This window comes from Hippichthys cyanospilos, chromosome 21, assembly GCF_059441005.1.
Source record: "Hippichthys cyanospilos isolate Australia breed blue-spotted pipefish chromosome 21, RoL_Hcya_1.0, whole genome shotgun sequence".
NCBI lineage: Eukaryota > Metazoa > Chordata > Actinopteri > Syngnathiformes > Syngnathidae > Hippichthys > Hippichthys cyanospilos.
In genome coordinates, this window is record NC_142389.1 from 3,191,409 (window position 1) to 3,210,462 (window position 19,054).

The following is a 19,054-nucleotide window of genomic DNA, read 5'->3' on the forward strand; positions in this document are numbered from 1 at the left end:
AAGCTGAATGCATGTACATGAATAGGTCCTATATAATACCTAGCAGAGTATATAACTCATTGACAATAGTGAGCAACCTATTAAATGTTTGTATGTGTAATCCTTGAAATTCGTAGATAAGAACATGTCCTTCCCCAGCGGTATGAATACATGCTGCATCAAATTTGGAACAATTATTCATACGGCACTGGTTAGAAGTGGCCCATATGCCCTATGCATGCTATCATATGTGTACCATGTAATGTTTTGTAAATACAATTAACACGAGCCATGCAAGCGTGATGCATAACATGAAATGAAATATGTATAAGCATGAAAAAAATTCTTGGCGCCACATCTTGTGTGCGTGACCTTACTTTGTCTTTGCAAACGTTAGTGCAGTTGCCAGGATACTATTTCCTATGGCAACACTTGAGCAGGTGAAGTGAAAGGATCCAGATAACTGGTTCCTCAGTACCCTGTGGACCGGAAGTCTGTGAATGACCATAGAATATTATGCACACAGCCACGCGATGGCATGGAGGCTGATATCTTCTGTTCTCCTTTAAAGAAAATGCATGAATGCATTATATACAGTAAGAAAACAACCCTTTCAATATATATATATATATTGAATATATATATATATATATATATATATATATATATATATATATATATATATATATATATATATATATATATATATATATATATATATATATATATATATATATATATATATATATATATATATATATATATATATATATATATATATCAAGTACAGTGATTGAAAAGTACGAATTCTGCAGAAATGATAGTTTCAAGTGAAACATTTAATGTTGTAAAGGACAAATCCTGGCATCAATGATAAATGTATGGCTAATTCACGTTGGATCGCCGTGAATGATCTTTACCCATCTTCATTGATATACTGCCACCATTCGTTGCAGGACTGTTACTACCCTGGTCGCACTTCCTCATGCTCACTTGAACACAACATAGCCAGTTTTCAAAGAATCAAATCAACAAATATGATTTTGAATCCATTTGAAAACCTAACACTACAGATGATAACTGCCCATCAGGGTAACTTTTTCTGTTGCCGAAGATCAGGAATACTCTGCTTCCCCTTGTCAAGCGGCAATCAAATCATTTTCGTAGCTACTCCTTGTATTCATTTTCATGACCTTCATTCTCAAAGGAATGGTGTCAAAGATGGTTGTAACAAAACAGTGTGAGTACAGGCACGTCAAAGGCTTACCTCAAATTGATGACACTGACGTTCTTGTTTTGAAGTGTTGCCATGAATCATACAAGTGGCGTAAGTAAAATGATGATTATGAATGGCAGGTTAGATGATTAAATAATTTGGTGTCTGTGGTAACTGGCTATCAAAAACAGTAGAGGGGCTTTTTTTTGTGAAAATAACTTTTGATTTGTTGAAAAACCGACTAATCGAATGTAAAAAATCAATTCACATTTAGTTGTTTGCTTAATTTGTTCTTTTGGTTTTTTTTCCTTTTGCTTTTGTGTTCAGTTATTTGTTTCAGTTCTGTCATTTGCTTATATCATCATTTAGTTTTTTTTTCAGTTGCTGTTACTGTACGTTTGGTTTTTAATTTGTTGTTAGCTTTGTCAGTGGGTTGCACATTTCGTTTGTTTGGTTATTCCTAAATTTTTATCAGCCGTTGCATTTGGTTTGATTGTTTTGTTAAATGTTCTTTTTGTATTTCTGTTGTGCATGTTTTGTTTGTCATTTTACTCTTGCTTTTTTTTTTAATTATTTTATTTGTTTTCTGTTTTGCGGCATTCAGCTGTTCATGACATTGACGATGACAATGACATTCAGACATTCATTTCAATTTTTCTCCTTCGCTGTTGAGTTGTTTGATATTGTACCTATAATTGATAAATAATTATTTAATTTACTCTTTCGGTTAAGACTCATGCTTAATTTGAAGTTGTAAAGTAGCAGAATCGCATCCAAGTGCAGTTCTCATCTTGACCTGGCAGCGGCAGCAGTACGCCAACTTCCGCTCAAATGCGCTTGCAAATATCCGCATTTTTGCCAAGAAAGGATAACTGACATTTTTAGCCTGATTCACATGTGGCAACGTCTCTACAGAGACAAGCAATATGTCACGTCTCTTGTTGCGATCCAACGTGAGGAGCTGCATCTCATCTCAGATTAGAATGGCATCCGATCAGGTAAAGTGTGTTGAACTGCTGACGTAATGACAGTGTTAGCATTAGCTTGCAGATGTTTTTGCACCAACTTAAGAACTTTGCCCAGAAGTCCAACCACAGGAATTCGTGCGTCGTTATTGCATTGAAAAAAAATGCCCAGTCAAAATGTTCATCTAAAACTATGACTTCGTGTCACTATTGGATGTTCTGGCATCGTGCCGACAAATACTACACGATGCTTTAAAGAAAACAAGTTTGGGTAAAGGTCACTGACCTCATTGATGCAAATATTAACTCGTGTTAAACCAAGCAGAGCTGGGATATACCTTTTCTAGTTTGCTAAAAACAAATTACATAACACAAAGGCGTGGCAGTTTTGTTCTGAAGGACCCCTCAAATCTAGTGACTGTAATGTTCATTCACGGAATGCATGTTTCTTACACAAATATGTAATTAAAAATAACAAATTTTATGTTGGGTTACTGCAATGGTGATGATTTCAATTGAAATGAACAAGAAAAACCAATTACACAAGTGCAATCAATGAAGGTCAACATATTCTGAATTACATAGTGGTTACTGATGATTTGTTATTTCTAACATGATATCGCCATACAATATATTTTTTATTATTATTAATTAGCCGCCGTTATTTGCCATTTAGGTCCAGCAATGAAATCGCAAATTTCCGCAAATAAGTTATGGTTTATTTAAAGTGATTATAATTACAGATATTACCAGTTTAAACCGTAAATATAGCTTAAACTATGATGATGTAATAAAATTTTAAATCCACACAGTTGTGAACATCGTGAACTATTAAAAATACACTGTAATAAACATCTGATCTAAACCTTGCTCTTTCAATCTGGGTGAATGTTTGCAATGTCTTCCTGATACCAACTTTGGTTGCTTTATTTTCCTTGCTGCTTTTGTGTATATTTAGTCTGTCATATTTTGCATGAAGAGGTTCAATCATATGGCAAATGCAAGGTTTCTTTCTTCATAACTAAAGTCATGAGTCGTCAATGAAGTAAGCAATAATCTGGTTTAAGAACATCACATGACCAAAAAAAAAAAAAAAACAGGTGAACCTGAGTACAAAGGTCCTAAAATGTCCTTTCCAGTCGACTATACGTAAGAGGAACCATTTCCAAAGTCAAAAGTTGTCCTTACGATAATGATATTTTTAAAATATTCTATGCACCTCCACAAGTCTAAATGCTGAGTAACGTTGTGTTTGTACAAAATGAATTAAAAAGCAAAATACATCTGTTTTATCATTCTTATTAGATGGCTTTTTGCCTAATGCAGTCAACTGAAAAAATTCTGATCAATGTTGCATTTGTGGAATATGGAATTAGGCAGCAAAATCCACCATTTTTTATCTCTCATGATATAACTTTTTGCCACCTGCTGTCATTTTTAGTCGACTAATAAAAATACAGTACAGTAGATTATTGAAATACTGTAAATTTGCAAATCCTGAACCACAAATATGCAGGGGTCCACAAAAGGGTGAACTTACTCTACTATGGTTACATCAATGTGATAAATATATCAAATTATTATGAAGCTTGCGGGTTTAGCAAAAACACAAACTGTTTTTTGCGCCCTTTGTTGGATACATAAATAATCTGGCAGCTAAATGTCTTGTTTTTACTTAAATCACTTGTTCTTATTCCAGCTTGGTGAGTTAGGAACAGGAGCGGGGAAAGGTGGAGGTGGAGGAGGCTCCGTGAGGGAAGCAGGAGGTGCCTTTGGAAAACGAGAAGCGGCAGAAGAGGAGCGTTACTTCAGGTGACGAGCCGTCTCTTCAAATCCATTGTGTGCCTTTGCGCCAACCTTTGACCTCATGCCACGACCAATCTCGTAGGCAAAAGGAGAAGGAGCAGATGGAAGCGCTGAGGAAGCACCACAGAGAGGAGATTGAACACCACAAAAAGGAGATTGAACGCCTACAGAAGGAGATTGACCGTCATAAGGGCAAAATTAGAAGGCTCAAACATGACGATTGAGCCGTAGTATTAGTTTCAAAGCAATATTGAACAAAACTAATTGATTGACCATATATGAGACATTTTGTAGTAAAAACTACCAATAAAATCAAAGAGCATTGGATGTGTTTGCTTATTTATTTCATTTATTGATTCATCTGAAATATTTTGCAAAATGTGACCTGGAGTCAGTGCGGCTCAGTGGAGCAGTGGTTTGCAATCTGCCGCAGTTAAGGGACAAGAATGCAAATCCGCTTCACTCCGGCCTTCCTGTGTGGAGTTTGCATGTATTCCCCAAGCCTGCGTGGGTTCTCTCCAGGCATTCCACTCCCAATTCCTTCCTCACTCCAAAAACGCGAATGGCAGGTGTATTGGACATACTAAATTGCCCTTGGGTGACCTTTTGCCTGAAGTTAGCTGGGATAGGCACCAGCAAGCCTGAAACCTTTGTGAGGATAAGCAGCTCTAGAAAATGGATGATTTCACACTTACTGTGTTTAAGCATTTTTTTTCCTGAATTGTCATATGATCAATTATTGAATCAAAAATTTGTCTTTAGCAGTTCATGGAAATTAGACTTTACACCTTATTGTTTTTTATTTATAATTATTATTGTTGTTGTCGATTGTAATTTACAAATAGGAACCGTTGACGACGAGAGAAGTTAAGCGTTCAAAAAGATCTCGCGATATTTCCTTGTTGCGTTGTTCTCGCTCACCGCCGACGAGACTGGCTGTCTGGGAATTGGTCTCGTCGATTCGACACAAAAACATTTTTATTACTAGTTGTTTTTCCCCCTCTCCAGACACCTTAGTTGTTTCACATTTAAATCCCCACTAGATTTAATTTTCGGAATCACGCCGGTAAGTGTTGCTAACTATTTGTTCTGCCGCTTTTACGGCTGGCGTGTGTTATAAAAGGGAATATACAGTATTTGTACGGCGCGGCCTTCATATTACATCTTATGCTCGCTACATATTAAGCTAACATACGGGATCAAACATGCATAACTTTAATGATCTTAAAGGTCTGGATATTGTTTGAAATTATCTTGTGGACGCAAGTCTCTGGAAGTAGTCAAAATCGAGTTTTTCGCCTCGGCTGTTAGCTAGCTGATAGCGAGGGGCGGGACAGCGGGTATTTACCTTGGTGAAGAAATCGTAACGCAAGTAATGCAAATTACATGAAATGTTGACATCACTTATGAAAACTATATCCAACATTGCAGATTTTCGTTTTTCCCTTTTAAATGTCAGTTTAAGTTAAGTTTTTCTTAACGATGCTCAACGGTAACTTCCCTGTAGGATGAGGAGCTGCAGAGAACATTTTGTTTACATACTTTAAATCCGTAACAGCACTTATTTGTGTATTTAGGCTCGGTTAAAAACTGTTGCAAAGCTCCCTCACTGTATCTTAATTAGTGTATTTGATGATAATGCCATTGTGTCCCTTCCATCACAGCAAACTTGTGTGAGGAGAACAACCCTCACTGAAGTATCCCAATTCAATTAATTTTGAATCGGGAAAATGGCTGCCACTGAAGTAAACGGTAGTTCTGCCCTTCTGAAGGCGGAAGAAGAACCCATGGAAGTTACAGGACCCCTCACAGAGAACTACCAGACACTCATCAATGCAGGACTCTCACAGGTTGTTGCTGAGAATTTAGATAACATCTTCCAGACAGGTGGGTTTTCTCCATCTTTTGTTTTTCCAAGTGTGATGAAACTAACTGTTCTGTTGGAATCCAAGGCTTGGTGTCGTACGCTGAATTGGACGAGAGGGCCATCGACGCCCTACGGGAGTTCAGTGAGGAGGGAGCGCTCGCTGTGTTACAGCAGTTCAGAGAGAGTGATCTTTCTCATGTACAGGTAAGGATACAAATTGAGACTCTTTGAATGTTTTCTTTACTGTTGGTCTTCTATTTCTCCCAGAATAAAAGTGCTTTCCTTTGTGGAGTGATGAAAACTTACCGACAGAGAGAGAAGCAAGGTAGCAAAGTACAAGAGTCCACCAAAGGGCCAGATGAGACAAAAATAAAAGTATGGCATTTTCCCAGAGGTTTGCTGTAAACATTTAGTTCTCATCATGCAACCTGATTTAATGTTTTGTTTTTTGTTTTTTTCAACTTCAGGCACTTTTAGAGCAGACAGGATACACTTTAGATGTCACTACAGGTCAGAGGAAATATGGAGGCCCCCCACCCGAGACGGTTTTCACAGGCGTACAACCAGGAATTGGAACAGAGGTAAATTGTAAATACATTTTTTCAGTGTTTAGGGAGGGTTTTTTGTACAAATATTTTCTTTATTTCATTGGCAGGTGTTTGTGGGAAAGATCCCAAGGGACTTGTATGAAGATGAGCTGGTTCCTCTCTTTGAGTCTGCCGGACCCATCTGGGACCTCAGGTTAATGATGGACCCACTTTCTGGTCAAAACCGAGGTTATGCCTTCATCACCTTCTGCAATAAGGATGACGCACAAAAGGCTGTGAAACTTGTAAGTATGAAGGCGGCATCTCAGGCAAAATACATCAACGTTGTAATAAGGTTTGACGCATGTCTAACGAAGACTTAGGCAGCTTGAAAGGCTTTGATAGTTGTAAGTGGCAATCAAACATAGTCGACATCGCAATTAGTTCAATGGGAGTAGGTACTCGTTTTTGAATGCTTGTAAATGGTAGTCTGTGACTTTCTTTTTTCATATTCATTCCAGTGTGATAACTATGAAATCCGCCCTGGCAAGTACTTGGGAGTGTGCATATCTGTTGCCAACAATCGGCTGTTTGTTGGCTCCATTCCAAAGAGCAAGACTCGAGAAAACATTTTGGAAGACTTTGGCAAAGTTACAGGTTGGTTTCAGGGTCACAGATGCGGATATGTCTTGTCTTGCAAAGAATCATGAAATAAATATAATGTTTTGCCTGCCTTTTCTCAGAGGGTCTTCAAGAAGTGATCTTGTACCACCAGCCAGACGACAAGAAGAAGAACCGAGGCTTTTGCTTCCTGGAGTATGAGGACCACAAAGCTGCCGCGCAGGCCCGCCGCCGCCTCATGAGCGGCAAAGTCAAAGTGTGGGGGAATCCGGTAACGGTGGAGTGGGCGGACCCAGTCGCTGAGCCAGACCCTGAAGTCATGGCCAAGGTTCGTAAGCTCTTCTTCGAGATAACCCAAGGCCAAGTTGCACCTAAAAAAAATAACAGTAATACAAAATTCATGAACGATGTTGAGTTAGTGTGGTGAAACATTTGTTTGTGGTTCAGGTGAAAGTGCTCTTTGTGAGGAAGCTTGCCACCGCAGTGACCGAAGAGCTCCTGGAAAAAACCTTCTCTCAGTTTGGAAAGCTGGAGCGAGTGAAGAAATTGAAAGACTACGCTTTCGTTCATTTCGAAGACAGGGACGCCGCCGTGAAGGTGAGCGGGCGGCGCTCGGAGCGCCGCGTTTTGTTTTTTGAGACGAACTCTCCAAATTCCGCACAGGCCATGGATGAGATGAACGGGAAGGAGCTCGGCGGGGACGAAATCGAGATAGTCTTAGCCAAACCTCCGGATAAGAAGAGGAAAGAGCGCCAAGCGGCCCGGCAGACCTCCAGGACTACTGGGTGAGATTGAAAGATCCGGCACCCCGCCCGACTTGATCTCTGCTAACAAGTCAATCTTGTCTTTGTCTTTATAGGTATGAAGACTACTATTACTACCCACCTTCACGCGTGCCGCCATTAGGGCGCGGCAGAGGGCGCGGTGGCCGCGGGGGCTATTCTTATCCAACAGATTACTACGTCTACGAAGACTATTACGATGACTACTATGGCTACGACTACCACGATTACCGCGGTGGCTACGAAGACCCTTATTACAGCTACGAAGACGTGTACAGCAGCAGGGGGCGCGGCGCCCGTCCTGGCCGGGGCGGCCCCCCCGCATCCAGGGCCCGCGGCGCGCCGCCGACCCGAGCCAGGGGGGGCTACTCCCAGAGAGGGCCGCCCCTGGGAGGAGCGCCGAGGGGCGGCAGAGGCGGGCGGGGGACCCCGTTCCAGCCGCAGAGGGGCCGCGGCCCGCGCGGCGCCAGGGGCAATCGCGGGGGAAATGTCGGAGGCAAGAGGAAGGCCGATGTGTTTAACCAGCCCGACTCCAAGCGCCGCCAGACCAACAACCAGCAGAACTGGGGGTCCCAGCCCATCGCCCAGCAGCCCCTGCAGCAAGGGGCCGACTATTCCGGTAACTATGGTTACAGTAATGACACCATGGAGTTTTCACAGGATTCTTATGGGCAACAGTGGAAGTAAAGACACCACGAGATTTTGGCTATGAGACAGCAACAACGGCAATTTGATTGGCTATATTTTGTTGATTGACTTTTGTTTTTTTTTTCCCCCACTACCCCTCATTAATTACAAATCTGTTTCTTGTTGAATGAAAAGAAAAAAGGCCCCCGGAATTGGCTTGACATGATTCCATGTACTTGGAAAGGTTTAAGAATAAATTAAACATAAATTGTGAACAACTAAGACCCCCCCCCCCCCCCCCAACCCAATTAGTCATATGTACTTTGGCATTCTGACCACCTAAAGGCTAAATGATCATGACCCAAAGTGAACATTCATTGTAAGTAGTTGACCCCCCCCCCCACAAAAAAAAACAACCAAAAATGGACTTTTGTGCCCATGCCCCTTCTCCTCCCCCCTCTTGTACTCCCTTTGTGCTTCTCAAAGCAAAAATACACTAGGCGAGTCAGTGGTGTGACACAGCTGTAATTGGATACTATAAAATTGACAAGACGCCATATGTGAATTGTAGCCATACACAGTCCTCGACTTTAAAAGTGGCGTGTGCAAAAAAAAAAACAAATAAAAAAACCAACAACAGTGATTGCACCACCTGTGTCTGCCGCATACATGCCTGATGTATTTTAAGAATCATAGGTTGCTTAGGGACTTGCTTGTATATAAATGCTTATGGGTAGAGCTTCAGAAGTTTTTCTTTTTTTTATCTTTTGCAAAGGTGGAGAAAAGAATCCACAAAGGAAGAAATAGACATTTTGTAAGTGTATGCTTAGCGTTTCTAGAGAGCATCAAATTGTGACTTTTGGTTGATTTGAATTGATAGCATCATTTCCTGTTTTCTTTCAAATTGCCCAATAGAATTTGGTCTGGCTTCACCTTAAGAGCCAATAGCGGTTTGTTCTCTGATGTTACTTGTATTTATAACTTCTACGTTTGTTCCGTTTCAATAAAACTCAGCTGAGAATCAAATCAGTCAAATTCTCAAATTCAATCTTTTTCATCCAGCCCACACAATTAAAGATCCAGCTCAGTTGTCACATTGGGATGAAGACCTTGTAATTCTTTTGCCGCAAGGACAATATGAAGGCTGCGATCGCTACGCGCAACCGGGACGATTGTTTGAATACAATACTGAATTTAACCTTTGTGCTAAGATTTTTTTTTGTCATCACAGCAGTACCAAACAATCCAAGTCCTTTGTGTGTATGGATGTACAGTGGGTGTATTATAGACCTCAACTTCTTCGGTACTTTTTTTTTTTTAACTAAGCGGTCAGTGCAATTCCACGTAACACAAGACCGAATCCACAATAACTTTTGGAAACACCCCCGCAGCCCATTTATCGGGACGTCAGTAATCTAACGACGCAACGTGTGCCTTTATTGATGAGTTTAATTTCCACTCTTTCTTGTAGGTTGCAACTGCATCAAATGGAGAGATGGCAAAACAAGACGCTACATCTTCATTTTAATTTGCTTCAACTGTTGGGTTGGGAAAATAGAAACTTGCAGATTCCCCCTCACGAAAAGTGTTTTAACGGGTTTGTTTTTTGGCAAAATGTTGATTTTTATTTTTGCGGGGAAGCGGGTGTTTAACTCATTCACTGCCATTGACGATTATAGACGTCAAATCCATTTTAACTGGGGCTGGCAGGGAATTAAGTTGATGCATTTCTGATGACTTTTTCTTTCCAAATGGGTTTGTATACTTTAATTCGTTTTCATGGCGAGGTCATTCTTCTTTTTTTAAAAACACTGTACATCCGTCCACATAACGGCGCTAGGCAAATGTGAGTTTTGATGATTGCAGACTAGCCCACGCATTAAACGTCTCTCGATTCGTGACGCAATCTTCGAATGTGCTCCTGCGCTCCCTTTGAAGACTTCCACGGATCTGACCTCTCAAAAGGGTTCAATTCTGCAAAATTCACACCTTCTTCAGAATCAATACGCTCGCGATTGCCTTTTGATTCGTGCGCTTTGCGCTGTCTTTAGTTTGACGTGACTGTCCTCTTATTCCAACCCGCCCAGGTGGAGGAACACTGAGAGAGCCGCAGCGCTAGAGTGAAGAACTCACCTGAACGGTACTCCAGGGTGAGCTTGCCTAGTCTCCCCTCCTGTACCTTTTTTGTGATCTCGCCGTCATTATGCTTTTTTTTTTTTTTCCTCCTCCCGCTTTTCCTTATCGCTGTCTTTTCATTTCTGGTTTTTGTTTGTTTTTTAAGACGACTGCAATTGGGTGAGCCGAAAAGTTGAACCTTTCAAATCATTGAGACCTAATTGGATTGTTTAACCCTTTCGCCACTCGTTTTTTTTTTTTTTTTTAATTATGGCGTATATTGTTTATAAGTGTAGGATACTTGGAAATTTTTATTTTTTAGATTCCCACTTTCCAACAAGAAATGCCACAGGGGACTGTATATCCCACAGACCAGTCGTTCTCAAAGTGGGCTCCGTGAAATAATTTGGGTTTTAATAATAAAAGAAGGTATATTTGTGTTAATTTCATTTTATTTTATATTAAAACTCACTCAATGTCAGGGATGTATTTTCACATTTTTAAGAGTTAGATTAAATCCTAATTGCTTAAGAACTAAAATCAATACTTAAGTATCTGGGATTGAACGTCTGAACTCTTAAAAAAACAAAACGTGAAAATATAATTTTGAAACTGTCAGACATTTGCAGTGGGGGTCCTTGGAAAACTTGCTTTCCAAAAATGGGTCCCCAACTCCAAAACCCACTGCCATTTTTTCGAAAGCTGCGGGATGCATTGTCCCAACGGGAGCGAAAGGGTTAAAGTGCATCTCCATTGTGTGGCAAGCACCTGCACAGAGAAAGATTTCAATTGGGGATGAGGTGCATTTTCCTGTTTAGCCGCTAGGGAACGCCATTACCTCAGCTGTCGCCGTTTATCCTTTATGAATTGCTGCATTTAATGTTTCTCTTCACTTGCGAGGAAATCATTATTTTATTAGGTAAATGGGAACTAAATGAGCTGTTTTGTATTTGCTCAGTTTTCACTTGGGATTCACGATGACGTTGTGGCTAAAATGGACTGCCGTTGAAACAATGGCTCTGGCGCACATTTACTCCGTGACGCCACAAGGTGGCGGAAGTGGGCTGCGCAGGTAAATTTGTAGATTGAGCCCGAGTTATGTTAAATCTTGGTACATTCCGTTAACACTGATTCATATGACATTCAGTGTTTTTTGTTTTTGTTTTGTTTTTTTAAAGCGTAACCTCATAATGTCTTGTTTTTGTGTGCCTTTTGTCACCAGGCGAAAAAGCGCTTGGATTCATATGAAGGATGTTTGCAAGCAGATGAGTCTAATTGGTAAGATGTACTTTGGAGTTAAGATGCAGTTCCGACTGCACAATTCCAATTTATTTAAATGTGAAATGAAGCATATAATGTGGCTGTTTACAGTACATTTCACATGGAAATATTGGGGGACATGTAGAAAGATGTACATCATCTGACAATTGTTAACATGCCTTTTTTTTTCGTGTAGAAAACGTTCCAGATGGTGCATGAAAGTGTCCTACTTCACAATAGATGGACTGAATCGGTAAGGAAAGTCCAAATAAGGGAAATGTCTTTCTGTTACACAGGAATAAAATCTGTGTTTTTATTCTGCTTTTCTTGATAGTCACTGGCAAGATGGTGCCCATCCCAACCAACTTTGAGCATCAGGCAAACGTCACTGCCAGCTTCTGCAAAGTGCATTCATCTTTGTAATATAATGCAGTGAAATTTTATTGAATCAAATGATAAATGTTTACCCATGTTCCTATTTATTTTGTTGGTGCAAGTGATCTTAAGCTGTCAGCATTTTTTTGGATGATGTAACTTACTGATAAAACTGCAAAAATAAAAATGAACTGTGCCAGGATTGGTGTGTAAAAGTCTGTTCACTTAAGTGCTTCTCAAACAATATGGTGGGGGCTTGGCAAAATATAATTGAGAAGCACTGACAAGTGCACACAAGCCTCCATGAGGCGATATATTTGACAAATGCAAGTTTTGTTTCCTGGCCAGCAGGGGGTGCTATAGTGCATCAAGTGTAATTGACTCTCAAGATTGATTAAATTTAAATTTAGCTTGATCTAGCATGCTGTATGCTAATTCACATATGATATGTTGGTGATGGTTAAATCTTAGTCCAGGGGCCTTGCTAGGAATAAAGCTCTACTGCTAGTGTTCGGCAAAAACTTTAAAAAAAAATCACACAAAAATAGGTTTATCAATACAGCATATACTAAAAAGTATCAAAAGGCTTAAAAACTAAAACTAAATGCGTTCGTTTGAAAAACCCAGACTATACGTGTGTTTTTAAACTCCTTGCCGTAAATGTTTCCATACATTGCAGTTTTTCTCTCAAACAAGCTAAAAAGATAACTATATCAACGATACCCGTCAAAGAATACTAAATATGGCGCGCATGGGGCGTAAACGACTTGATCACGTGACGTTTTTACGTCCACCGTAAATCAGGGCGAAGATGGCGGCTACCGACGGAGAGTCTTCACAGGCTACTTCCGATGATTTATTTCAAAGCTTTTACTCGGAGGTATGGTGAAAATCAAGCGCTTATCGTTTGATATGTTGTTATTGTAATCACATAAAGCATGTGCAACTACGCTGCTTATGGATATAAACCCGCGGGGACTCGCGCATGCGTGAGTCATAGCTAGCGATGAGCTGAACATTGCTAACGGAGTATGTTGTCTTTCGTATTATTATATCACAGATAGTAAATAATTGTGCACGGTTTTGTGCGCATTCTTATTTACGTGTGTGTTCAGTGTAACGAAATGGTGCAGAGTAACTGTGTTTGGTCACGTTCGATCGATGACTCCTCGCTCAGTGTTGACAAAAGTCTTGGATATTTTGGAGTGATTTTTGGTCTTTGTCAGACTTTGTCAGACTTTGGATCATTTTTAATGCAAGGACATTTTAAATTGTATTTTACAGGTGAAACAGATTGAGAAAAGAGACTCGGTGTTAACGTCGAAGCAGCAGATAGATCGACTGCTCAGGCCTGGCTCGTCCTATTTTAATCTTAACCCCTTCGAGGTAGAACATGCTTCAAATGTTTATGTTTTGCATGAATTGTTTTTTGTTTAAATGCCAATTCGCATGCCTAGGTTCTGCAAATTGATCCAGACGCGACAGATATCGACTTGAAGAAACGATTCAGAGCAGTAAGCAAAACGCGCTCAAATGATTCGTTCGATGCGATTGTAGTCTTTTAAGGTGCAATGCGGTGCATCTATTTTCGTCTTCCTAACCAAGACTTACTTGTATTACTCCAGTTATCCATCCTTGTTCATCCAGACAAAAATCAGGATGACGCAGACAGAGCTCAACAAGCGTTTGAAGGTATGCGTGCTTTTAAACATTTTTTCCTCCGCCAAACCATTTCATCTCATTGCACACATTAATTTTATTTCGTGCACAACTTGATATCACTTACAATAACTGCTCAGGATCAAATCTTTTTTTTGTGTTTATTCTAGCTGTGGACAAGGCATACAAACTCCTTCAGGACCCAGAGCAGAAGAAGAGGGCTTTAGATGTCATTCAGGCAGGAAGGGAATATATAGAGCACATGGTGAGTGCACGCGACAAAATGACAACTCTGTGTGTATGAATGTCATATTCATTTTTGCCTCATAAGTGTTGTTGTTTTTTCTGAGTGTCTAAATGAGTTGAACATTGTGATTCAAGATGTGTTTATCATTCCAACATTATTCACAACAGGTAAAAGAGAAAAAGAAACAGTTAAAGAAGGAAGGGAAATCTCAGATAGTAGAAGAAGACGACCCTGAAGTTGTAAGTGCCAACTGTCAAACTGCGCATGTTTAAATCTGTCCTCTGTTTCCGTGTGCATAAGTCATTTATTCTCTCTTCCATCAGTTCAAACAAGCAGTGTATAAGCAGACCATGAAGCTGTTTGCAGAGCTGGCCATCAAGAGGAAGGAAAGAGAAGCAAAGGACATGCATGAAAGGTAAGCACAAGGCCTGGGGGAGGGAAATATAAACCAAGTCGGGTAAGTCAAATTTAAAACAGACCGATTTTAAATATCCGGCTCGAAGCTGCACCAGGGCCGTTTTTGCGTGACTGTTTGGTATGATGTCAGATTAAAAAATAAAACAAAAAGCTAAAAATAATGTTCAATTATTGTGTATGATGTGGCAAATCATACCACTGCAGAACTACAGGGAAAATAAAATGTGCAAAGACACTCTTGACGCAGGGCTCCATCGCGTGTTTTGGCGCTTCAAAACACAAACGGATTTTGTAATTAGCAGCGGAATAATCAAAAGGCGAAAAGGATTTGATCGGAGAATAACATTTTGCTATTCCCATTCCGTTCTCTTCTGCAGGAAAAGGGCACGAGAGGAAGAAATTGAAGCAGCAGAGAAAGCAAAGCGAGACAGGGAATGGCAGAAAAACTTTGAGGTAATTTGATGGGTTTTTTTTAGCGTTTTTGTGTCATCAAAACTAGAAACTGAACAGAATAAGACAAACTAGCTACAATACGGCCAACCGCTGCCTTAGCCAAAAAAAAAAAAAAAAGTCGCACTAGTGACACCTAATGGTCATCTAGCATCATAGCAGCTATTGTCCTCAAAATAAGTCACATCATTTGATTTACATTCCAACATAACATGAATAAGTTCCGTTCAATTTTTGGGGCAAGTAGCCTATTTTCAAAACATTTTTGGTGATTATTTAAAAGAAAGGGGGAACGAATGTGTTCTGAATCAGGGCGTGAGCACAACGCCATCTTTAATGAAAACACTCCACAGGAAACAAGAGATGGCCGTGTGGACAGTTGGCGGACATTCCAGGCTAAAGGCAAGAGCAAGGAGAAGAAGAACAGGTCCTTCCTCAAGCCTCCCAAAGTAAAGATGGAGCAGAGGGAATGACGGCAAAATTGGACTTCATTAACTTAACAAGCTGTCTTTTGCAAAACTCTGTCCCTTCTTTATACACCCCTGAAGTTCATTTGTTTTCTCATTCATTTTCTTGGATTGTAATGCCTCATTTATGTAAATCATCATCTATATCCTAGGAAATACAATGGTCGGTGACTTTTTTTTTTTTTTTTAAATATGTAGATAAAATAAAACGTAAGTAGCCAATCTCCATTTTGTGGCGTCCATAATGACCTTTTGTGTCCACTTTGGCAGCTGCTTGACATTGCTGCACTTAATGTCATCTTGCTGCTGGGATTGGACTATTTGTGTTGAAATAAACCACATGAAGCCAGATTAGCGAAACATTTAGTCCTCTTATTTAACAAGTGCTCAAGGAGTCACATGACGCTGCATTGGTCTCCAGCCGCGGCGGCGGCGGCGGCAGATCCGTTCACGCCTCCCATGGCACTATCCAGACTGAGGCCCTGGAAAGCTCCGAAAAGAGAATCCTCTTTTTTTGCAGCTGCCTTTCGACTTGTTGTTGTTTGCTGCAAGGAGGAAAAAAAGTTGCAACAAAAGGATTGCAACTTGAATTAAAACATAAGTGAAATCATAACACGCTAGTTTAACGTTTTAAAGCATTATTCACACAAGGAAATAACTAGTTACTGCAAATGTGCTACAAAGTATATTTGTGTGTGTATATATACTTTTGTAAATAAATCAGTGCAAAAATATAAAATGACATCAATATTTGATTTATTTTTGCTTTAATTTGAAAGAAAAAAAATCTCAAATATCCCCACTAGGTTATAATTAAGATGACATTTTGAATAAACAGATCCCTGAAGTTAATACGGTTTTAAATTTATTATCGGTGCAGATGATTGGCGCAGACAATAATCAGTCTATACTACAAACACAACACGAACTCTAGGGAAATTTGCAAGGAATTAAAATAGTGTTAATAGTGTATATTTTATTCCAAAAAAAAAAAGCCACGCACCCTTGGCAGGCAGTGATGGCTTCTGAAGTGCGTTTTCCTGACGCAACGCTCAGCATTTTTCTTGGCCAGCACGGCCTGTTGTCGTTTCCTTTGGGTCAAACAACATCATTAGAAGAAGAGCACGCGGCAGAGCGGATTATTCATGTGAGCCTCGTTAAGCCAAGACTGTCTGGCCAAATGTTTCAGCAGACTCACGCGTATAAATAACCCAAAGCCAGTAGAAACTTCCAACTCAGAAGGCTTGAGTCCCTTTGCTTGGTTAACGTATCATTGCAACATCCTGGTAATCCCATAAAACGAGCCAAGTATGCTGCCCCCTAGGGGTTGGAACTATAAGAGCAGGCCATGCCGTTTTTGTTCAGTTTGTCACTTCACAGTTTATTTTTCTATAGGCTTTTTTTTTTTTTGAAATTTGCCCTTTATATCAATCAAATTCTGGATGATTACTTTTTCAAAAACACCAACAATAAAACATTTTCAAGGAAATAAAAACGGGTGAATGGGAGACAAAAGAAGCAAGAATCCCCAAGATCAGTTGGGGGTGTTAAGTCAAATAATTGGGCTGGGAAAAATAAAAATATTGCAGCCTAAAGAAACATTTTGTCTGTGAGAGAAACTTAGAAAGGAATCTGATTTCGGTTGGTGCACATTACAGCATACAATGTAGGAACATCAGCACGTATGATGCAGGATAAACTACTTTGTTTTCACCTCGTCACTTATGTTTACATCTACTAATCAGCAGGCTTCTACCTATATATATATATATATATATATATATATATATATATATATATATATATATATATATAAAAAACTGACTACAGCATTATCCTTATTCACATGCTACATAAAGCACATAAAGCACAAAAACACAGAGAATACAACAGGCCCCCCAAAAAACGACTAATAAAAAGCGTCAAGAATTGAATGACTTTACCTTTCTCTCTTCAGTTCAGCCTGGTATACTCTGAGCCAGTGCGAGTCTGAGACTTTGGGGGCTCCGCAGGGTAGACTTCTCCGCCTGCTGATGCTCCTGCGGCGCGCGAAACTGCTTCTGCGGCCCTTGGCCCCGTTTGGTGGGGAGCTGCTCTTCACCGGAAAACTGCTGGTGAATTGTTTGAGCGGGGCCCCCAGTGACAAGATGGAATCCATTTTCAGGAGTCTTCAGAAGTTTTTTGACCTCTATTTCCCCTGCAAATGGAAAGGATGAAAATCGGGATTAGAATGCAATTAATCCTGCAGAAAAATTGCAAATACAGTAACGCAGCTATCAGTAGTTACGGCTACCTTCTCACAGAACTCATTCGCCTCATTGAACGCGGTCCATCGATTGAGTCACTTCCAGTGTTCAAGTGTGTATGTGTGTCTCCTTTTAAGGATTTTACCAGTGGCCTCGGCGCTTCTTAAAGTGGATTATCTGAAGACGCAATCCTGCTCATCCCATTAAACGGCAAGACAATGGAAGCAGGAATAGCCCAGCAAAAACATCCCAACAGCACCTTTGATACTGATAGAAGTTATAATAAGGAGCTTGCTTATCACAGAAGCAGCTCAAGTTTAGCCTACCACATAAAGGCAAAGCGCAAGCTGTAGCAAAGCTCTTTGGCAAAACACTAAACTCGACAACGTTTACGATACGACATGATGAACGAGGTTTTATTTGAATATTATTTTCTAATTATTTGGAGATTGACAAAAGAAAAAAAAAAATCCTCCTGATGTTTGAAACTAAAGACTGCAGCTTGAATTCGGGATTCATGTCAAATACTGCATTTCTTAAACCAAAATTAATGAAGCCGCTTTTTTGTATCAATCTTTTGTTCTGCCACATTGATAAAAACAATACATTATATGTCATAACTATACACTTATTATATCTCGTGACTGGACAAAGAATGGGGGCAGTGGGTGACATCAGTGCAACTGAGAAGTGGCACGGTATGCGTCAACAGATGGGGAAGCTTACTTGAAAGGGCCACATGTCCAAGTAGATCTCCCGTGGGTTGCAAATTGGAACTTCCTGTGCTGACCAGGTGACAGCACTACCCTGTATTTGGAACTGGGGCAAGAATATACAATGTCAAATTCATTGAATTAACTGCACAGTTGTCAAAAAAAGGTTATTGTAGGATTGACAGCACGAAAAAAAATAGCAAAACACACTTCAGATTTCATTTACTTTGGACATCTAATGTGTCATTTCTATTGTTTGAAGCGTGTGTTGTAAAACAAACATTTTAGAGATTGCACACACCAAAAAGACTTGAAAACTCACTTCTGATTTTGATGTTTTACTGCCATTTCTTCTCCTACACCCCCCCCAACGCGGCAAAAAACAACCCATTTACTTGGTCCTAACAAAAATGATTAAACTATCATATATATAATTGATTTTTGACCATCTTAATTATGTGCAACTCAAAATGATGTACCTTCAGTGCCCGTGGGAATGCGTGAAGATTTCGCCGTGGAGGATTCTGCAATCAGCCAAAAGAGACAGGACTTAAGTCCACATCGACTGAGGAAATGCTGAGTAGGTATGGGCATCAAGCGATCGCTCGGGTTCTTTTGTTTAACATAAGCTTGAACGTGATTGGCCGAGACTGCAGGAGGTTTTGATGTGAGGCAGGCCTCTTCTAAGAACAAACCAAAAAACTGAGGTGAAAAA

General features: G+C 40.0%; 4 protein-coding genes across 7 annotated transcripts; 3 read left to right on the forward strand and 1 right to left on the reverse strand.

Moving 5' to 3' along the window:
- The first annotated feature begins 1,995 nt into the window (after positions 1-1,995).
- atp5if1a (ATP synthase inhibitory factor subunit 1a) lies at positions 1,996-4,293 on the forward strand. The gene is made up of 3 exons (XM_088404965.1): positions 1,996-2,193; positions 3,860-3,972; positions 4,049-4,293. Exons 1-3 carry the CDS (start codon positions 2,122-2,124, stop codon positions 4,188-4,190), a joined length of 327 nt encoding a protein of 108 aa, XP_088261091.1. The 5' UTR covers positions 1,996-2,121; the 3' UTR covers positions 4,191-4,293.
- A 591-nt stretch (positions 4,294-4,884) lies between these two features.
- On the forward strand, positions 4,885-12,342 carry hnrnpr (heterogeneous nuclear ribonucleoprotein R). 3 transcript variants are annotated; one of them, XR_015863994.1, is made up of 16 exons: positions 4,885-5,032; positions 5,631-5,853; positions 5,919-6,037; positions 6,101-6,208; positions 6,301-6,414; positions 6,489-6,665; positions 6,882-7,017; positions 7,104-7,309; positions 7,429-7,578; positions 7,645-7,766; positions 7,841-8,382; positions 10,478-10,540; positions 11,464-11,577; positions 11,728-11,783; positions 11,962-12,018; positions 12,100-12,342. XR_015863994.1 is itself a non-coding variant. In XM_088405014.1 (12 exons), exons 2-12 carry the CDS (start codon positions 5,697-5,699, stop codon positions 10,122-10,124), a joined length of 2,094 nt encoding a protein of 697 aa, XP_088261140.1. In that variant the 5' UTR covers positions 4,885-5,032; positions 5,631-5,696; the 3' UTR covers positions 10,125-10,458. The 3 variants fall into 3 exon arrangements, 2 of the variants coding, with proteins under 2 accessions (XP_088261140.1, XP_088261141.1); XM_088405014.1 differs by lacking the exons at positions 10,478-10,540; positions 11,464-11,577; positions 11,728-11,783; positions 11,962-12,018; positions 12,100-12,342 and adding an exon at positions 9,862-10,458; XM_088405015.1 differs by lacking the exons at positions 10,478-10,540; positions 11,464-11,577; positions 11,728-11,783; positions 11,962-12,018; positions 12,100-12,342 and having other exon boundaries at positions 7,841-9,419.
- A 585-nt stretch (positions 12,343-12,927) lies between these two features.
- Positions 12,928-15,731, forward strand: dnajc8 (DnaJ (Hsp40) homolog, subfamily C, member 8). The gene is made up of 9 exons (XM_088404570.1): positions 12,928-13,020; positions 13,425-13,526; positions 13,598-13,654; positions 13,766-13,832; positions 13,970-14,064; positions 14,214-14,285; positions 14,370-14,461; positions 14,841-14,916; positions 15,267-15,731. The coding sequence occupies exons 1-9, from the start codon at positions 12,952-12,954 to the stop codon at positions 15,384-15,386; spliced, it is 750 nt and encodes a 249-aa protein (XP_088260696.1). The 5' UTR covers positions 12,928-12,951; the 3' UTR covers positions 15,387-15,731.
- LOC148406169 (uncharacterized) lies at positions 15,213-19,007 on the reverse strand. 2 transcript variants are annotated; one of them, XM_088404572.1, is made up of 5 exons: positions 18,819-19,007; positions 18,353-18,445; positions 17,324-17,577; positions 16,384-16,471; positions 15,213-15,925 (listed from the first exon to the last, which is right to left on the reverse strand). In XM_088404572.1, exons 3-5 carry the CDS (start codon positions 17,536-17,538, stop codon positions 15,776-15,778), a joined length of 453 nt encoding a protein of 150 aa, XP_088260698.1. In that variant the 5' UTR covers positions 17,539-17,577; positions 18,353-18,445; positions 18,819-19,007; the 3' UTR covers positions 15,213-15,775. The 2 variants fall into 2 exon arrangements, with proteins under 2 accessions (XP_088260698.1, XP_088260697.1); XM_088404571.1 differs by lacking the exons at positions 18,353-18,445; positions 18,819-19,007 and adding an exon at positions 17,674-17,832.
- Between the last annotated feature and the right edge of the window lie 47 nt (positions 19,008-19,054).